Consider the following 21,491-nt stretch of genomic DNA (forward strand, 5'->3'; position numbering starts at 1 on the left):
TCATGCATTTTCTTTTTTATTTTAAATGTTTGATTGTCGTGAACAGCGCACGGGCAATACTATTAATTACATCGTATCCGCTGTGAGCGACCTCACAACGTATGCATTTTTGTGAGTTTTTGGTCTGTGATCAAATTAATTTATTTTCCGACTCGACCAAATCTTTGATTAGTTGTATGGTTTGAGTCGGTGGCGACCCTATTCTTCTCACGTTGATTTCATAAGCAATAAGTATTTCCATTCCCAATAATAAGGAATAACCCGTAGTAACCGGTTAGTTACAACCTCTACTCACACGGTAAAACGAAATGAAAGGAATTACGAGGGCGTCTCGTAAAGTAATGCCTCCAAAATTTGTACGTGAAAACTGTCAAAGTTTTTAAATAAAACAAAAGTTATTAACATTCTTCACCTTTATTCTTTGTGTCTTTATGTCTGCAGAGGGCTCTGAACTGTAGCGTGTAACATGGCAGCGTGTCACGTAACTATGTCGGTACGTGAGAAACAGCGTGTTATAATCGAATTTCTAACCGCAGAAAACGTTCGTCCACACATGGAGCAGCCTTTCCTTCAGCATACAATGTCAGACCACACACGAGCGCTGCGACATCTGCAACAATCCGACGCCTTGGGTTCGCTGTCACCGACAATCTTCCATACGGTCCTGACTTGGAGCCATCCTATTTTCATCTGTTTTGAAAACTTTAAGAAAGTCGTTAAAGGACGTCTTTGATAGTGATGGATGTGGTGCAGAGAGAGGCATAGTTGTGATTCCGTCCATAAAGTAAAAGATTCTCCAAGGACGGTATCATCAAAACGGTCCCTAGAGTGAAAAAAAGTGTTCGTCGCTGGGGTGACTACGTTCAGTAATACGTATGTAGACATAAAGAACAAAGACGTAAATCTCGGTCGGGCACACAGTTTTAATCTGCCAGGAAGTTTCAAAGGCGTAAATGTTAAAAACGTTTGTTTTATTTAAAAAGCTTTAAGAGCTTCCACGTGGAAGCTTGGGAGGCATCACGTTTTAGGACTTCCTCGTGTTTTTTTCATTTGTTACTCTTGACTACTAAATTCATTAAAATAATGGTAGCATAATGTTTTTCACCTTAAAAATTTTTGATAAGGAAAGGGTTAGTGAAACTAGAGCTCGTTATTATTTACACACATCATTTTGTACGTTTTTTTTAGGGTTCCGTGCTTCACTCGGTAGAAACTGAACTCTTACAGAATCACTTTGTTGTCCGTCTGTCTGTACGTCTGTCCGATTGTTAAAAACATTTTTCCCCAGGAATGCGCGGACGTATCCAGTTGAAATTTATGTCACATACTAAAGTATATGATCCCTTCGCGGTATAAAAACATTAACTTCTAAGTCAATGCAATCAAAATATACGGACATTTACGTGACATATTTTGACACTCGCGACTCACTGATTAATAGCTGCAGGGTACTTCTCGTCGACGTAGACTCATGAAATTGGGGAAGAAGCAAGGTTTCACAATAGTAGTAAAGTAAAAAAGTGAAAAGCTATTAATATTTAATTATATCACACGAAAAATAGTTCTTTTGTCATTTGTTATCCGACGACGAACTTGAAATTAAAACATCCTCGAAAGTCTTGGAATCCCTGGGACCACTATTTTGCCAGAATCGGTGACGGTAACAGGCTAAAATCGTCGAAGATTCTCGAATTCCGGAGTTGATGAACTGTTTATATACATAACTGCGTTTGTACGAAACCCTCCGTGCGCAAATCCCACTCACACCTGGCCAATTTTTGTACTTTTTATTTGTTAATCTCTCCATACGAGATACCGCGAAACTAACAACTTCCACACAAGTAGAGAATGAGGAACTCGCCACTCGGATTGGTTAATGGAGCAATGAAATGAAATGAGCGTATGGCACTGTTGGCCGGGAGGCCCCATGCGGGCAAATTCGGCCGCCGGACTTCAAGTTCTTTAACGCCACTTCGGCGACTTGCGAGTGAATGGGGATGAAATGATGATGAAAGACACACAACACCCAGTCATCACGAGGCAGTGAAAATCCCCGACCCCGCCGGGAATCGAAACCCGGACCCCGTGCGCGGAAAGCGAGAACGCTACCGCAAGACCACGAGCTGCTGACAATGGAGCAATAAGTGTGGAGGAGGGAGAGCTCGAAAGCGTGACACTGTGAATGTGTTATCAAGCGCATTGTTCGTTGAATGAAGATATCCGCATGCTTGTAAAAAGACAACGCCTGTAGAAAACCTTCGGCAAAGGCCTTGCCGCAGTGGATACACTGGTTCCCGTGCGCTCACCGAAGTTAAGCGATGTCGGGCGTGTTCGGCACTTGGATGGGTGACCATCCGGGCCGCCATGCTCTGTTGCCATTTTTCGGGGTGCACTCAGCCTCGTGATGCCAATTGAAGAGCTACTCGACCGAATAGTAGCGGCTTCGGTCAAGAATACCATCATAACGACCGGGAGAGCGGTGCGCTGACCCCACGCTTCTCCTATCCGCATCCTCCACTGAGGATGACACGGCGGTCGGGTGGTCCCGGTAGGCCACTCGTAGCCTGAAGACGGAGTGCTTTTATAGAAAACCTTCAGTAAATGGCCAAAAAATGTACATATTTTCCTTATGGCGCGATCGTAATCTTCTTTCAGCGGTAATCATGTATGTTCTGTTACAATTAATCTTTCTCCATTTTCATGAATCCAAGTGCTTTCTTTCTCACTCTGTTATTTATTTTCTTTTGTTGTATTCAAATCTACTGGAGGCAGGTAGTGCCCGTGGTCGGAATCACCGTTCCGATATCGAGTCAATGTTGTGGAATCTCTATTACGAGGGTGAACGGCGGTTGGCAGGGAAAAGCGGAAAGAGTCGGAGAGCGAGTGTGGCCGCGGAAGAAATGGAGGCTAGCAGCGGGCAGGCGGCAGGCAACAATTTTAACAAGCGACCGGCGTGCCCCGGGCGTCTGGGGGCACTTAACAGCGCCGTAATATAAAACACATACATCTGGCGGCTCCTGGGAGCCGGGCCGGGCCAGGCCATCAGCAGCAGCCCGCAGGCCCAGACCCACTCCAGTGGCTGCAGAGGGCGCCGGACACGTGGGCGCAGCGCGGGAGCCGCCGGTGGCCGCTTCATCTCCCTCGACGTCTACACGAACTGTGCAGTGCATGGCCCACGGTTCCTTATGCTCGGTCAATACTTTTCCGCACATACATTGAAAGCGCGAAGGTGAGGTTTCCTTTCACTTAGTCAGTACTTTTTCCTTTCCGTACGTCGTCGCTAATCCACTCTACAGTGCATGGCAGAGAGATTTTTATAATTGAATCATAATTTTACAATTAGTCAATACTTTCCCTTTCCATACCTACCCCGTCAGACATTCTGCAGTGCACAGCAAGGGTTGTACATACTTAGTCAATAACTTTCCATTGGCATATATTCTCTGTAAGCCACTCTACAGTGCATGGGAGAGAGGTTTTTTTTTTTTTTTTTATGAGTCAATACCTTTCTCTTTCGGTAGATAATCATTAAGTCAGACTAAATTGAAAGGCGAAGGGTTCTTTTTACCTAGTCAATAACTTTCCTTTCCCCTACATACACCATAAGCCGCTCTAATGAGCGTGTAGGGCAGTTTTTATAATGCTTCAAATGGCTCTGAGCACTATGGGGCTTAACTTCTGAGGTCATCAGTCCCTTAGAACTACTTAAACCTTACTAACTAAGGACATCACATACACCCATGCCCGTGGCAGGATTCGAATCTGCGACCGTAGCGGTCGCGCGGTTCTAGACTGTAGCGCCTAGAACCGCTCGGCCACCATGGCCGGCGTTTTTATAATAAAAAAATTCCTTTACTTTTCCATATGTACTCCGAAATCCACTTGCAGTGCATGGCGGAAGGTTCGTTATACCAATTCAATAAGTTTCCCTTTCCATATAGACTGCGTAAGCCACTATATCGTGCATAGTGGAGAGGTTTTTTTAATTAGTCAGCAGCTTTCCCTTTCCATACATACTGCGTAAGTCACTCTACAGTGCATGGCAGAGAGTCTACAATGAATCATCACCTTTCAGATTCCTATGCATGGCGGAGGGTTCTTTATACCTTGTCAACTCTTCCTTCCCGTATGTACTCCACTAGCCAGTGCATGGCGAAGGGCTCTTTATGTTTAGTCAATAACTTCCTCTTCCCAAACGTACTTCGTAAGCCGCTCTACAGCGCATGGTGGAGGGTTCTTTAGAGTGTCGGAGCCACTACTACGAAAAATACAGCCCTTCACTATACCGAATTCGAAATGGATTGATTGCATATTTCTAGTAGGAGAGCTGGTCAATTTTCCCTGCCCATACTCCGTACGCCACTCTACAGTACATGGTGGAGAGTTTTTCATAATTAGTCAATTCCTTTGCCTTTGGGTACCTACTCTGTAAGCCAATTTACAGTGCATGGCGGAGAGATTCTAGACTGCTAGTCAGTAACTTTTCTTCTCATACATACTCGGTAAGCCCATCTACAGTGCAATGTGGAGCGTTACTTACACCTAGTCAACGCCATTCTCTCTACATACACACTAGGTAAACCACTCTATAGTGCATGGCGGAGGGTTTTTTATACTTGTTCAATACTTTTTCCTTTCCTGCATCCTCCGTAAGCCATTCTACAGTCCATGGTGGAGGGTTCTTTAGAGTGTCGGAGCCACTACTACGAAAAATACAGCCCTTCAATATACCGAATTCGAAATGGATTGATTGCATATTTCTAGTAGGATTTCATTCTCCAGAAAAAAGTCCTCGCTCGTAACACATAGCTGCTTTGAATGCATATTTCTTGTAGGATTTCGTTCTCCAGAAAAAAAACCCTCACTCGTAACACGGTGCTGAATTGATTGCATATTTCATGTCGGATTTCATTTTATAGCAAAAAAAAGAACCCTTGCTCATAACACATTCCTGTTTTGATTGCTTATTTCTCGTGTAATTTCAGTCTCTAGCTAAAAAACCCTCGCTCGTAATACATCGCTGCTTAACTTATACAGGGTGTCCCACCTAACTCTGCCATCACATATATTTCCGAAACGAAACAAAATGTGAAAAATGCAAATGGCGAGCGATGCACCTATTTCAGGGGCTCGGACAATGGGGAGGAAAGCACAATCCATAAATGGAAAGATGCTTCACTTTCAACATAAAGTTACGTTTTTTTTTTTTTTTTTTTTTTTTTTTTTTTTTGTGTAAAGGCACACGTATGGTTTTTCGACAGAAATGGAAACTAGAGATAGAATTAATGACAGCAAACTTGTTTTCACTGTTCAAAACCTGACGCCTTCTGAAATACGTAGACTTCAAAGGGTAGTAACGACGCCACAGTTTCTGCCGCCATGCGCAGAGTTGCCTGCAGCACGCTTCAAGGCTGTGCAGGCAACCCGCATTACTACATTACAGCGTTACGACAGAACCTGGCACCGTGTCCATTATTTAAAGTCTTAAGTGTTCCAGAAGGTATAAGCTTTAGAGCAGTGAAACCAAGAAAGTTTGTCGTCACTAATTGTACATCTAGTTTTCATTTCGGCAGAAAAAGCATACATATGCCATTACAAAAAAAACGGTAACATTGTGTTGAAAGTGATGTTTCTTTAAATGTAGGTATTGTGCAATCATATCCATAACGTGAGCTCCTAGCATAGGTGGATCCCTGGCCAAATGAGTTTTCACATTTTTTTTTATTTCAGAGGTATGTTAGGTAGCGAAGTTGGGTGGGACACGCTCATACAATCTTGATTTCATAATTTATCTGTTTTGCTTATACACGTAATTATCTGTGTTCCTGATTGAATCACACATGTTTGTTTGGGTATAAGCGATTTACGAGATTTAATTTCTGTGCTGCATGATTAAGTAGAGCGTGCACCACACATTTCTTTATTAAAATTTTATGGTTCTGTTATTTTTCCTGTCCCTCTCTCTTCGAGTAATTTCATGTTCAGAAATGTCTCCAGTAGTACATGACTATAGAAATCACTGCCACGCAGATATAACTTAATACACGAACGCCCCACGTTGAATGTGTGAAATCGAACTGCGAATTTCCACTGCTAAAAATATGAAAATAAAATAGACAATTCAACAGTAAGAAATCATTGTCTTTCTCTTAACAGTTTCTGCTGAACTCGTTGATGGCACTGAAGACATGGTGCTAGGAGACGTAGAGGGACAAATTTCCTGCGGAAAAGCTTCGTTAATCGGAGTCAGCACAAGTAAATGGATATTTTTAACAATCAATTATGTTTCTCTTAGGGCGCACGACATCTGGCTGATTAGCGCTTCAACGATGAACTAAAAATCACTCTGCTCTTACTTAATCCCGCTGCGTGAAGAACGCGCGGCAGCTCCGGCCCGGAGGCAGAAGTGGCTACTGGAATTTAAATCAGTACAGAGGCGGGCAGCGGTGCGTGATGGCTATCGGAAATTACGGGGCTGGTAATCGCTTTCCCCGGCAGTAGCTTATCGGCTGGCAGCAAGGTCGCAGACCCGCGACCGGTCCCCACTTACCGAGGTCATAACCCCCTTCCACCACGCACACGCACGCACACACACACACACACACACACACACACACACACACACACACACTGCAGTTCCTTCTTTTCGTTTTCGTCTAACTTCCCGCCCAGAAATCGTTCGATCCATTACAATAGCCGAAAACTGCCTGCTCTATAAACCCACACTTCCGGCCCGAGAAGTTAGTACGTCTATCTACATCTACTTATACATCAACATCGCAAGTCATTGTACTGTGCATGACGTAGAGATTTCGTACCAATATTATCGATTTTCTTTCCTGACCCATTCACGTTATGAGTAAAGGATTCATCCCTACGTTTGTGGACTATTCTTTATCTTATTTTTGCTAACCCGGCAAGATAATACGTTGTTGGCAGCAAAACGATCGTGTGGTATTCTTTGTAGACAGTTTCTCTAAGTCTACCCAGAAGGGTTTCGTGAAAACTACGTGGCTTTCTACATCTACATCAATACTCCGCGAGCCACCTGACGATGTGTGGTGGAGGGTACTTCTCGTACAACTAATTTCTAGAATTTTCTAGTTGTGGTCACTTCATGAGACGTATGTGGAAGGAAGAAAGTAACGTGTTGTCCCATTCTTTCCGGAATGTACTGTCTCCAAATTTCGATAATAAAGCTTCCCGTAATGCATAGTGCCTCTCTTGCCTGCCCTGTTCTCGCACCGACTATACGATTCCGTGACGCCGCTCTTCTTTGGATATTCTCTAGCTCTTCTATCAGTCCTACCTGGTAAGGGTCCCAGATTGATAATCAGTCGAACAAGCGCCTTATAAGCCACTTCTTTAATAGATGAGTAACATTTCCGTAACATTCTTCTTATGAATACCAGTCTAGCATCTGTTTTCCTACTATTTGTTTGATGTGGTCATTACACTTAAGGTAGCTCCAGATAGATACTCCTAGATATTATGCGGTAGTTTGCCTTTCCAACAACTTGTCATCAATAGCGAGCTGCACAACAGTGAATTTCTTTTCCTACGTACGCGCAATATGTTACTTTTATTTATGTTCAGAGTCAGTTGCCAGTCCGTGCGCAATTCATCAATCCTCTTCTGCTGTTCCCTATGTCTTCTGGCGTTGCCACCTTCTTAGAGAAAACCACATCAGCTGCGAACACTCTTAGAAAGCTTCCGACGCATCCTTCTAGATCATTTACAGACATTGTAAACGGTAATGGTCCCATCGCCCTTCTTGGGGTATACACCCCCCCTCTCCTCCCCCCCCCCCCCCCCCCCCCCGGTAGATCACTTTGTATCTGTCACTTTTCTTCCGTTAAGAGGAACGTTTTGAGTTCTATCTGCAAGGAAGTCTTGAATTCAGTAGCAAACATGATCCGATACTCAATAAGCTCTATGGGGAAGGGGGGGGGGGGGGGCGGAACAGTGACAAATGCCTCGAGATGTTCACCAGTAATTTTGTAATGAGCTAATATGCCGTTCTTCGTCTTTGCTATAGGCATCATCTTACGTTTATCGATATTTAAAGAGAGCAGACATTAAGTACAAAAAGTGTATATTTTGTCCAAGTGTTTTTACAATTTCTTGCGGCCGACCAGCGGTGACACTGTCGTCCACATTAAGACAACGTAAGCGAATAATCTCGTACTGCTGCTGACCCTATCTTTTGTGTTTGTTAATAATATTAGAGGTCCTATCACTCTTCCCTGGGGCACAGACATTGTTACGTGCGTTTCTATTCGGCTCTATTAGGATCTGTTGTTCAAATTCCTTCACATAAACACATATTTTCGAAGATACTGTGTGTGACCATACTATGGCTTGTATCGCTAGCTGACGATGTGGTAGAATGTCGAATGCCCTTCCCGAATCTAGGAAGACGGAATCTACCTGTTCACCTGCATCTGTTGTTTGGAACATGTCGTACCAGCGATTTTTTTTTCTGTATAAGTTCAAATTTTCTGTGGGAAGAATTTGCTGTAGGATCCTGCTACAGATGGACGTCAACGATATTGGTGCGTCATACCGAGTAAACGCTGTACAGCTTAAGCAAAAGGAAACTTACCCAGAAAATATTTTATGTGCTTAAGGTAGGAAAACTGACTTGCATCTTCTGTTCGTGGTAAGGATAATATAAGTTGGGATACCTATCTTAAACATTTTCCTGAACACTATTAACTTGCTGAATTCTTTCTGAAAAAACTAATGACCCGTGCTCATTTCCAGTCTCTCTCTCCCTCCCTCCCTCTCTCTCTCTCTCTCTCTCTCTCTGTCTCCCTCTCTCTCCTCTTTGACTTCTTTCACTCCTCACCTTTCTTTCCAATTCCTCTTTCTCCTGCATGTGTGATATATATGTATATACGTATGTGTGCGAGTGTGTGTGTGTGTGTGTGTGTGTGTGTGTGTGTGTGTGTGTGTGTGTGTGTGCATGTGTGCTGCCCACCCGGCTACTCGTTTCCGATGCCCCCACAGCTCATTAATCGCAGGCAGCGCCACGGGCAAACAAGTGCGGCGGCGGCTGGGTGCTGGTCCAGTCGGCGCCGCCTCACGGGCGATTCGGCGAAGCGGCCACGTCTGCATGTCCCATAATAACAGAGCATCGCGGCCGCGCACGCTGAATTAGAACTCATTCACGTCGCGCGCCCAGCCAGCAGTAGCAGTTTAGAGGCGTTCACAAATGGCCCCGAGCGGACAACAGACCAACTGCGCGCGCCGTTCTAATGTTCGCTGCCCTGCATCGTTCTCTACGCACTGTAATTACTGCCTTCCTCCCTACCGTATAAATCCAAAATCAACTGCTCTCCAGAAATCAATATTAGGGCGAGATACCTGTTCGGTTCTATGAGGGTTTTTCGGAAAGGAATGTCAGATCGATCGCGAAGTGGAAACGACAGTGAAAATCCGATGAAGCTTTGTATACAATAGTGGCCTGTCTCTTTAGTATGCCCGCCGATCGCGTCACATCTCTCTTTTCAGTTATGAGCGCATAGTGAGCACGTAAAGATGCCTAAAAAATAGTCTCTCGCCAAGTATAAGTGCCTGTGAGAGATTTCGCCTCATTTTATGCAGCCCACACAACGCAACTGTCATGCAGTTCCTTCTTCTCAGCCGCATACTGCAGGGGCAATGAGGATACTCCCTGATGCGTTTTCAATAGAAAGTGTTTGATCACCAACAATCTAGCCCGGACGTAGCTCCTTCTGATTTTCATCTCTGCTCACATGAACCGCTAGCTATGAAGACAAAATTTGGGCACAGGCAATAAACTGCATGTCAGCCTAGAGAATTGGCGGAAAGCACAGACAGCTGCCTTCTATGACGAGGGTATTGGAAAGTTGGTACAATGCTACGACTGGTATCAGATCAGCGACTATGTTGAGAAGTAGGTGGATGGTGTAGCTAACTGTTGAAACTCCTACATTTTTGATTTTCACCGTAGTTTCCATTTCGCGACAGATGAGAGCTCCCTTCCCGAATAATCCTCGACTTCCAATGAATTTCTAGTAGATACGCAGCAAATCAAAAGTCAGATTTCCGGTGTGACAGCTTCAGATATTCGTATATCCATTAATTTACTAGCGCCTAGGTCCACGGACACAGTAAAGTTTTCAAGACTGAAAACATTTAAAATGAGAGTTCTTATTCACCCAAGCACCATCAGCTTGTAAGTCAAATCTTTGCTGCTGGCTGCTGATCATGCACCACAGCTGGATAATTTGTTAATACATAAAATAAAATTCCTGAATGAGTCTGCAACCTTCGCGATTTTTTAATAAAGCCACCTACATTGCTTGACATATTTCTTTATTTACAACGACATTTCGTCTACCTTCATCAACTGATTAAAAATTACAATATCTAAAACATAGTTGAGTGTCAGTTTCGGTAAACCCTATACCGCCTGTCCAAAAATTTCCGAGACTGATTTTATTCCTGGTGTATAAGCGGTGAGAGCGCAGTAACTACGGTGGCAGCTTGAACCAATAGCTATAAGCAACAGATGTGCATTCGATCAGTCAGTCGTGAGCAGGCACTATTTAGTAGCGGACATGCAGCCGTAGCTTGTCAATGTTGTTGTGTCACAAATCGCAGTAGAGCAACATCTCTAAATAAAGTGTTCACGAAATTTTCCAGAATGTTTTGAAGAAAAGAAAAGTGTATTCAGAGGTTGCTCCGAACATTCTGTGCCCCGAACAACAAGAACGACGCGTGCACGGCTGTCGCGACTTGACTGAAATGCAGAACGCTGACAGTTCTTTTCTGGAAACAATTACCGCTTGTGACGAGACTTGGTGATGTCAGTACTAACCTACCACATAACGACAAAGTGTAGAAATTTACGTAATGAGTGAGCACTTTGACGAAGTAACCTACATTTCTAACCAATGTGACGCGTGAGTTGACCTTTCTGACAGTCCCACATTGTTGTATGATGTTCTGTGCATGTACTCAAGTGAGTGGAGATGTGTAGAACACCAGAAATATGAAGACCAGCATCCTACCTTCCCTATATTTTTTTTTATTAATCCAGTCTGAAAACTTTTTTTACTGACGGGGTACACCTAAGCGGGGCTTCAACGGGCATTTAACACATGAAGAAATGTGTAATTAAATGCCTCAAGCCATATACACGCTTTTATTCACAGAAAAAACAGCTGGTTAAGCATGTGGTAAAATATTATCTTTGCTTTCGATCATGTTTCGTGTTTTACCGTTCTTTGCAATGTGTGAACGGGCAATCGCAGACAGCTTGTCAGCAGTACTAAATCGCAGTAATGTCTGATGAAAAAGTGGTGACGATACGGACTCAGGACAATAGTACGGGGAAAAGAGTAGGCACTGGTCTTTTCAGAAAGACCTAACCGCCAGTAGATTGCAGGACTGTTCGAAATACTCTGGCGAAAAAGTGGATGACGTAAACAGAAATCCGAGCAGAAGTTACGCGAGTAGTATCGCCACGAAAAGTCGAGTACGGGTTAATGGAAGCTGGCTTCAGATCGCGAGTTCCTATGAGCAGTTCGTCGACAACAACACTTCCATGGTGCTGAGCTAGAGTAAATAAACTAGCGTCCTGTGGTGCTCATCGACTAGTGTCGCTTCCGTTTGTTGCCGTCGGACTGTCGACAGTACGTCCGCTGACTACCTCTTATAAGTTCTCAGTGATTCGCGGGATCTATACGGTTGCATCTCCTATAGCTCCCCAAGGCTCGATTCCAGGAGTTGGAGAATTCCTGGAGTCGAGCCTTGGGAAGCTATAGGAGATGCAACAGTAATATTTCGTAACACTCAAAGGTTGCCTCATGCTGTCGCGGAGACACCACAGACATCTCTGTGTTCTACGAGTTGTTGTTGTTGTTGTTGTTGTGGTCTTCAGTCCTGAGACTGGTTTGATGCAGCTCTCCATGCTACTCTATCCTGTGCAAGCTTCTTCATCTCCCAGTACTTACTGCAACCTACATCCTTCTGAATCTGCTTGGTGTATTCATCTCTTGGTCTCCCTCTACGATTTTTACCCTCCACGCTGCCCTCCAATACTAAATTGGTGATCCCTTGATGCCTCAGAACATGTCCTACCAAAGGATCCCTTCGTCTGGTCAATTTGGGCCACAAACTTCTCTTCTCCCCAATCCTACTCAATACTTCCTCATGAGTTATGTGATCCACCCATCTAATCTTCAGCATTCTTCTGTAGCACCACATTTCGAAAGCTTCTATTCTCTTTTTGTCCAAACTATTTATCGTCCATGTTTCAAAAATGGTTCAAATGGTTCTGAGCACTATGGGACTCAACTGCTGTGGTCATAAGTCCCCTAGAACTTAGAACTACTTAAACCTAACTAACCTAAGGACAGCACACAACACCCAGCCATCACGAGGTAGAGAAAATCCCTGACCCCGCCGGGATCGAACCCGGGACGTCCATGTTTCACTTCCATACATAACTACACTCCATACGAATACTTTCAGAAATGACTTCTGACACTTAAATCAATACTGGATGTTAACAAATTTCTCTTCTTCAGAAACGCTTTCCTTGCCATTGCCAGTCTACATTTTATATCCTCTCTACTTCGACCATCATCAGTTATTTTGCTCCCCAAATAGCAAAACTCCTTTACTGCTTTAAGTGCCTCATTTCCTAATCTAATTCCCTCAGCATCACCCGACTTAATTAGACTACATTCCATTATCCTTGTTTTGCTTTTGTTGATGTTCATCTTATATCCTCCTTTCAAGACACTGTCCATTCCATTCAACTGCTCTTCCAAGACCTTTGCTGTCTCTGACAGAATTACAATGTCATCGGCGAATCTCAAAGTTTTTATTTCTTCTCCATGAATTTTAATACCTACTCCGAATTTTTCTTTTGTTTCCTTTACTGCTTGCTCAATATACAGATTGAACAACATTGTCTGAATAATATAGTGAGTTCGTCGCAGCAAGTGTTGCGCGTCGTCAACAGTGACCTCTATGAGTTTTTATATGTGAATATGGAGTATAGAGGCTAAAACCAGTCATCGAAAATACAATGAAATTGTGACTTAGACTGAACAGTGGTGTGCTCGAAATGTTTTCTCCCGTAATCTACAACAAAACTGAATAATGACATTGCTGCTCTGACCCCCATTAGAGAAGCGGAAAGACAAAGGCTGAGACGTGGTGTGTGATGACGTTTCCCTGGTGTGATACGGCCACGGTGGCGTCACGTAGGAGTGTGATTAAATTTGGAGCCAATGTGACATCATTAACCCATCGTACACCTCACATGAACTTGTGAGCTGTTTTCGTATGTGTCTTCATCCTACTGTGTGTTCGCCCTGCTGTGTGAAGAATCGTCGAGCTGGAGGATGTCATCGCAGGGCCATTACGGAAGAAGGTTATGGGCACGTTTGAGCTAAATTTCGAACTTCAGTGATGCAGTGCGATAAAATGACGGAGTTCCAAAAAAGTGATATATAATCGTGTAGAGGATGCCTTCGCCAGGACAGAGATTTAGTTATAGGACCTGATTGGAGCTGCATGTCGGTAAGTGTGAACGTCTTAGGATAATCGTAGTAGGAATTTTTGTCTCGTGTTCTGTGCTGTTAAAGCAATAAAATTGAATATTGTTCACTGGTTACAAAAATTTTACTGTGCCTCACTGTACAGCCACCATCATAGCGAGTTATTAAATGGTCAGGTTAACGGTTCTGACTTTGATATTAAGATGAAGCGAAGTTTCTTTCATTCTTTCTGTGTGATAAAGCCTAGTGGTGGCGTTCTTAATCCATAGCTAATCTGCTTATATAATGCACCTACGTGTAACAGGAGCGTAATTAATAGGCACTCTGGTAAGCTGTGTGGTAGTGTGCGAAGTAAATAAAAGGGCTCCAACACTAAAGGAGGTTATCTGTCACAACTACCCAGGTAATCCGAATAAACCCTCACACCTTCATAACTGCCTCCAGCCAGAAATTTTCATAAACTATTTCAGGCCGGCCCTAGTGGCCGAGTGGTTCTAGGCGCTTCAGTCTGGAACCTCGCGACCACTACGGTCGCAGGTTCGAATCCTGCCTCGGGCATGGATGTGTGTGATGTCCTTAGGTTAGTTAGGTTTAAGTAGTTCTAAATTCTTGGGGACTGATGACCTCAGATGTTAAGTTCCATAGTGCTCAGAGCCATTTGAACCATTTGAACTATTTCAGGCGTGATACTCCTCAGGATGATACTCAAAGGCTGCTAGCTGCCATATCACGAGAAATGAAAGTGTGTATTTGTGCTTGTGGATGTCACAATTCAAACTGACGTCGCTTATGGACATCAGTTCCAAATATAATGAAAGCTTAATTATTTGATACTCGTTATGTGATGAACATCTGCTCAGAGTTTGATAAGCAGCGAACAGTTTTCTGTGTAACTGCGTCGTGTTAGATTTGTTATTTTAGCCATTAAAACAGCTTTCATAAATACATTATTATTTATTCATACTGGCAACCAAAATCTACTGACGGTGGATGTACAATTCTTCTAAATACCAGGTGATCAAAAAGTCAGTGTAAATTTGAAAACTTAATAAACCACGGAATAATGTAGATAGAGAGGTAAAAATTGACACACATGCTTGGAATGACATGGGGTTTCATTAGAACCACCCCATATTGCTAGACGCGTGAAAGACCTCTTGCGCACGTCGTTTGGTGATGATCGTGTGCTCAGCCGCCACTTTCGTCATGCTTGGCCTCCCAGGTCCCCAGACCTCAATCCGTGTGATTATTGGCTTTGGGGTTACCTGAAGTCGCAAGTGTATCGTGATCGACCGACATCTCTAGGGATGATGAAAGACAACATTCGACGCCAATGCCTCACCGTAACTCCGGACATGCTTTACAGTGCGGTTTACAACATTATTCCTCGACTACAGCTATTGTCGAGGAATAATGGTGGACATATTGAGCATTTCCTGTAAAGAACATACTCTGTACTTTGTCTTACTTTGTTATGCAAATTATTGTTATTCTGATCAGATGAAGCGCCATCTGTCGGACATTTTTTGAACGTTTGTATTTTTTCGGTTCTAATAAAGCCCCACGTCATTCCAAGCATGTGTGTCAATTTGTACCTCTCTGTCTACATTATTCCGTGATTTATTCAGTTTTCAAATTTATACTGACTTTTTGATCACACGGTACATTGTAGTGGACTGGTTGTAGTCACTTCAGTATGTCGAGGTTTTTGGATAAAGCTGAAATGCCAGTAAGAACGCAACAAATTTTAATGAAAAGGTGTCCGAAAGAATGGGTTTCATCTTACAGGGAATGGGACGGCGCTCGCAGCACGTTTTTCTCGTTTCCGTGCGAGGGAAAATGAAACAGCGGTCGGCCAGTGGAGGCCGGTGGAAGCCAGCCTGCGCGGACCAGACCAGAGTGGTCGGGCCCTAGTTTCGCCAGTGATGAATTATCCGGCGACCGTCCGCCCGGCGAGCTGAGTCCATCAAGGCGCTCCCCGCCCCCAGTGCCGCCAACTCCCTCCGTTTTTCCAAAAGCTGATGGCCTCTTGATTTATTACGGAGAGGGCCGGACGCTAATTTTCGGTTACTACCGCGCAGGGAGTAATTTCCAACATTAATAAGCGCTCACAATAATTGTGCTTAGACGGCGCTTCTGCTGCAACCGGCCGGTCTTGCGGTTACCGCCGCTGCCTTCTGGACGCATTCCCGCTGCCTCTCGCCGTAAAGCCGTCAGCCTTCTCCAGCGGGACGTTCTGACGGCCGGCAGATGGACGTCGGCCTCTGCATCTTCTGCCTTGTCGGAATCGTGTTTTGCAGTTCGTTGATGCTGCCCAGCCTATTAACTCCTGGTATCCCCATGCGGTTTTCTATTACGGTTTTCCGTCCATCCAATTTTGGCTCTACCTTTCTATCTTAGATAAAGAATCCAAATGGCTCAAATGGTTCAAATGGCTCTGAGCACTATGGGACTTAACATCTGAGGTCATCACTCCCCTAGACTTAGAACTACTTATACCTAGCTAACCTAAGGACATCACACACATCCATGCCCGAGGCAGGATTCGAACCTGCGACCGCAGCGGTCGCGTGGTTCCAGACTGAAGCTCCTAGAACCGCTAGGCCACAGTGGCCGGCCGATAAAGTATCCACTACAGGTTACAATCCGTAGGTGTAGTCGATGTTGCTCCCTCGTTGTTCGGTAGAAGCCATCACAGGGGGTGGTTGTGAGCGACGTCAGATCGTGGAAATCGCGTATATAATGTATTACGAGGTTAAGAAACCGATGATGTGTAAATAATGATTATCAGACCAATATACAATATGCTGTTATTTGTTAAGTGACAATATGTCCGAAGTATAAAAACCTACCTATAAATGAGGAACAGACAGAAAAACGCGATGAGAATCAAATTGCAAACGATAAGAGAAATACGAGAAGAAAATAGTTGGTGTTGAAAAACGGTTAGAAGATGAGACTATCTATAAAGGAGACCGCGGATAGGACACAGGTGTGACCATTTCTTCAGCTCTGATAGACCGTCAGGCGTCCCCCCTAGGTCTGATTATAGGAATACATGGAAGCAACTGTAAGGGTTCTAATAAATTAGTTACCGGTAGGTTCGATCAACAATCGAATATTACGGAGATGCTTCGTGAATTCAAATGGGAATCCCTGGATGAAGAGGATGTTCTTCTCGAGAAACACTATTGAGAAAATGTAGAGAAACGGCATTTGTGGCTGACTAAAAACGATTCTACTGCCACCATAGTACATTTTGCGCAAGAACCACGAAGAAAAGGTAAGAGAAATCAGGACGTATACATAGACATATAGACAGTTGTTTCTCCATCGCTCTATTTGCGAGTGGAACAGGAAAGGTAATGATTAGTAACCTCCGTTCTGCACCATCAGTGGCTTACGGAATATGTATGTAGATGTAGATGTAGATGATGAGCCAAATGAAATAACACCGAATATGTGGCACGGAAGAGTGTAGAGAAGCAGTAGACGCAAGGGGAGAGCGGAATGAGGAGGCAGAGAAAGAGAATGGGGAGGAAAGGAGGTTATATACTTATTGGCGATATGGATCACCGCATTCCATCAGAATCAGCATTGGCGACGGCTGATATTACAATGGAATCACATAAGAGACGTCCAAGGAATTACGATACATACTCGTAAAGGAAGAAGCATTTTTCACGGTAGAAAGTGCGATATCCGTCCACTTTTAGCTGACACTTCCCGCTTAGGTGCTCAGACAATGTCTAACAAACAAGACTCGCCTAAGTAGTGCTCCAAAATATCGGTAATTTTCAGAAATTTTCCAGCTTGTTGTGTTTCAGCTGCGCATGTCGGCTAATAAATAATAAATTTTCTTCTAATTATTACTGACATCTCAAAACTTAAGTCACCCTGTTCCGTAATGAATGAATGAATGGAAAATTTAGGGCTATATCAGACATTGTCGTTGTTATTTTTGTCAAAAGGTCAGTCGATTGTAGTATAAAGACTTCAACACTGAGCAAAATTTTTAAAGCGTTTTTAAATCCGGTGAAAATTAGATTTTGAGTCCCCACCTCCTAGGTGAGCGTGACACAGTTTATGTCGGTTCGGAGTCGAATGTACTGCACACTACAATTCATAAACGAACAAAATCCACATTCTTACTGGATCTAGGCTTGGTAGACTCCGCCTGTTATGGCCGAGTGCGCTTTCGGCACCAATTTTGAAATGAAGAACCAGCGATCAGAAATGATTTTGCCAGGTGATATGCGGTTTTGAATGAGTAACACGCGTGAAATATGAGCGTTTGTGTACCATTTTTATTTCATAACTAATAAAAGTCTATCTCACTGGCATTGGTTCACAAGATTTAGCATCCGGAAAGTCAACTGAATGTTTAGCAACATGTGTCAAGGTATCTGGAAGTAATCTATTGCCAGGGGCAGAGGATTACGAGGAACAGGATTGTTGAAGGCACAGGGTGCTGGTTAGGATTCTAGACAGAGAGTGGTTTGCACAGTAGAATGTGAGAAAATGGTGGTGGATCGTGTGGCAGACGATTTGGTAGTAATCACCCACATACAGTGTGAGCAAAACAGAAGTGGCCCCTAGTGGACGGTTTCTCTCTCTTGTGCTCGACACTAACAGAGCTTACGTCCATCTACCATCACTTCGTCTTGCAACATATCGTGCCCATTTCTATTTCAGCTCCCTAACCGGTTATATTTCATCATTAACAGTACTTAATGTAATCCGGTTTTGGAGATCTCTTCGTCTTAGGCGTAGCAACGTTCTTTCCTTGCCTTGTGCAATTCTCAATTTCCCTTTAGCAAATCCGCTTAATTTTCGTGTTTCGCGGTTGTAACTTAAAAAGAAAGAACACACTTCTCGAAAACTATTCAAGTCCATAGCAACAAAAAAAAATTAAATGTTAATTTTCGAACATTACTCCGTATCTTGCAGTATTCAATTTAGGAGCCTGTACCACTTACATAATTTTGACAGTAAATGCTGTAGATTCCTTAACGAAGATGCTGAGAGTTGGATTCGAGGAACGACTCCACTTGATGACATGGGATTAGTAGTAGGTTGCAACATGTTGCGTCGACATTGTTTTCATTTTACGTCATTGGTTTCTGTGTGGGTCACCGATTGGTGGTTTCACCCAGTCAAGTTGGGTCACGAATGTATCGGAAATGGCATACATGGAGATAGTGTGTTCTCGTCAGAGATGTCAGAGTTGCTGCCTGTGATGTTGCTGGCTCGAGATCTGCTAGGAGAAAAGTGCGCTGGCGACTGACCTTGATGTGCGTCATGCGGTGGTAGTAGAGGTTGGAGCTGGCGGTGAACCTCTTCCCGCAGACTTGGCACTGGTGGGGCTTCTCCCCGCTGTGGATGCGCCGGTGCGTGTTCAGCGAGCTCGACGTCGAGAACCCCTTGTTGCACACCATGCACACGTGCGGCTTCTCACCTGCAAGAATCAGGAGAAAGGTGATATGCGTATGCAGACAGATCGCCACTGAGGTAAGAACTTGTCGGGGTAGCCCTGTCGTCCTGCACCGAATATATGAAAGAAAAGTTCTCGGGCGGACGACCAAACGAAGAGAAATCGAGTTTATGCCATGAGGCGCGTTGACAGACTAATGACAGGAGGCGGGAATGGTACGGTTTGTACAGGATTGGCAGAGTAAAATTGGTCGGGAAAATATTTAATGGGCCTTAAGATAGGCAACCCAGCTTACAGCTTCCAAACCTTAGGAGGATGACGTAACTTGGGCTGCCTATCTTAAAAAGGTGCAGTAAATATTTTCTGGTCGGGTTTTATTTTGCCCAACCTGCACCTGCCGAAGTAGATGGCGAGTTAGGCTTTTCGCACTCAGTCCTCGCCCCAGTGTCGCGCTTTTACCGCTATCGTTAGGCCCAATATTCGTCAACATACTCTGTGAAACACGTTATTTGATCTTTGCTTTTCCATTTCCATATCCTGCTCTAGATTATTGCTGTTTCTTAAATCGCCCAGTTTTCAGGCATCAGTCCATCAGTGCATCTGATGTCGACAAATCGTACTGTCGGCGAAATTTGTGCAAGTCTAACACGACTATCCGGCCTTTTTCCCGAGAACTTTTGCTTCATAACATGAAGCGAAAAAAATAAAAAACCGCATAATTGAAAATATGTTGTACAATTTGTTTGCCTAATCATTTGTTAGCACCCAAAGTTGTGCCTTGTTTGAATAGGTGGAAGCGATGTGCATTCATGTACCGAGATAGGATCACAGAACTTGCATCACTGTAGCACATGAACTGAGTATCTGTTCCATTTCGATTTCAGAATCACGTCGCTGTACAGTGGAGAGTTGCCTGATACCTACGTTCATGAAGATGACGACAGGGAGAGAGAGAGAGAGAGAGAGAGAGAGAGAGAATCCTCTGGAATAGCATGAAATAGGTCGCCGAGCTTAATATCACTAATGTTCTCAAAATGGTTAACTCTATGAAATGCTCTGGAACCGTTTGGCACTTAATCCACGGAACTGAGGAAAGACAGGTCATAAGGAACAGTAAATCACTACCGTACTTCTCTAAATGACGTCTGTTAAACGCTGGGAATGGAACATTATCTCTCTATCGCCCTCGCTCCCCCTCCCTGCGAACTAGTACTCGAAAGTATGTATGGGGTGAGGGACGAGGAAAACTGCTTAAGATACTGTTGTCTACCCCCAATTGCACCAGTAAATTTCTTGAGTTTCCGTTTCCATTTACTGTGGCACGCTTTCCTGCACACTAATTCTACAGGGTGTTCGACATACGACGTAACAGCTGTGTCAAGTGTTAAAAGGAAACCAAAAGGAGGCAGACAGTATCCGGGCATTGCATATGCACTGGATTCTCGGATTCTACCAGACGGTGTATCGGTTTTAGAACTGCACGAATTTGGATTTAGGAAAGAAATCTTTACTAAACTGTTGCCGTATTTAGAAATTCAGCCTCGTGAGTCACTAGCATCTGGTCATAAAGCTGTGCACAACCTGCAGATGAAAACACTGCCAAGTATTTGTAGTACATCAGGTGACCAATTCAAATACCACTGGCTTGTATCAGAATTACGACTAGCTTCTGCAGTCCGTACATCGTGCAATGGAGAGCGGCTCGTTTGTTTCGCCCATGGCCAGAGTTAAGCTTGGTGGCTTGTCGGTTTGGTGCACCGCCAGAGGGCAGGAGCTCGCGCACGTGATCGACACGAGCGCCGATGTGGCTGTGGAGCGAGGAGAAGTCGATGATGGAGTCTGTGGACAGCTAAGAACACGCTCAAATGGCTCTGAGCACTATGGGACTTAACTGCTGAGGTCATTAGTCCCCTAGAACTTAGAACTAGTTAAACCGAACTAACCTAAGGACATCACAAACATCCATGCCCGAGGCAGGATTCGAACCTGCGACCGTAGCGGTCTCGCGGTTCCAGACTGCAGCGCCTTTAACCGCACGGCCACTTCGGCCGGCGCTAAGAACACGAAGCCAGCTCCAAAGCTAATGAGCCCAAGAACCGAGTTTGTGGTAACGTCCAGAGATCAAGGTCTCACAGCAAAGTCGGCAACGCGAATCGATACGACAGACATTAGCGAAGGACCGCTTCAATCCGTAACGACGTATGTGAAACGCTACAAATGGCTACGCTTCTATCCCAATCACGGCAGCGTCCTCACGCTGAGGTCAATATAGTGTCGAGCATGCAAGCCCTCTGCCCAGTTCGAGACGTCAGCTACAGCAGTCAACGCCATCGAGTTTCTGATGGAATGAACTTGATTAATGTTGAACATTGTACCCGATGAGAAGTGATGCTTTGCTAGTGTATGACTGTTCTAAATTATTCAGTAATTCTGTGGCAAACAGGAGCGTCAAATTTAGGTGCATACAAGCAACACATTAGGGCGGTTGGTGTCTTTTCCCGGATGAGAGAATG

General features: G+C 44.2%; 1 protein-coding gene across 1 annotated transcript in view; it reads right to left on the minus strand.

Moving 5' to 3' along the window:
* Positions 1 to 21,491, minus strand: part of LOC126416244 (zinc finger and SCAN domain-containing protein 22-like) — a 768,818-nt gene that overhangs the window by 247,877 nt on the left and 499,450 nt on the right. The window contains exon 5 of the mRNA XM_050083860.1: positions 18,833 to 19,002. Coding sequence (XP_049939817.1) covers positions 18,833 to 19,002 — 170 coding nt within the window. The remainder of the gene's footprint in view (positions 1 to 18,832; positions 19,003 to 21,491) is intronic.

The sequence above is a fragment of the Schistocerca serialis genome, chromosome 8 (genome assembly GCF_023864345.2).
Source record: "Schistocerca serialis cubense isolate TAMUIC-IGC-003099 chromosome 8, iqSchSeri2.2, whole genome shotgun sequence".
Classification (NCBI taxonomy): Eukaryota; Metazoa; Arthropoda; class Insecta; order Orthoptera; family Acrididae; genus Schistocerca; species Schistocerca serialis.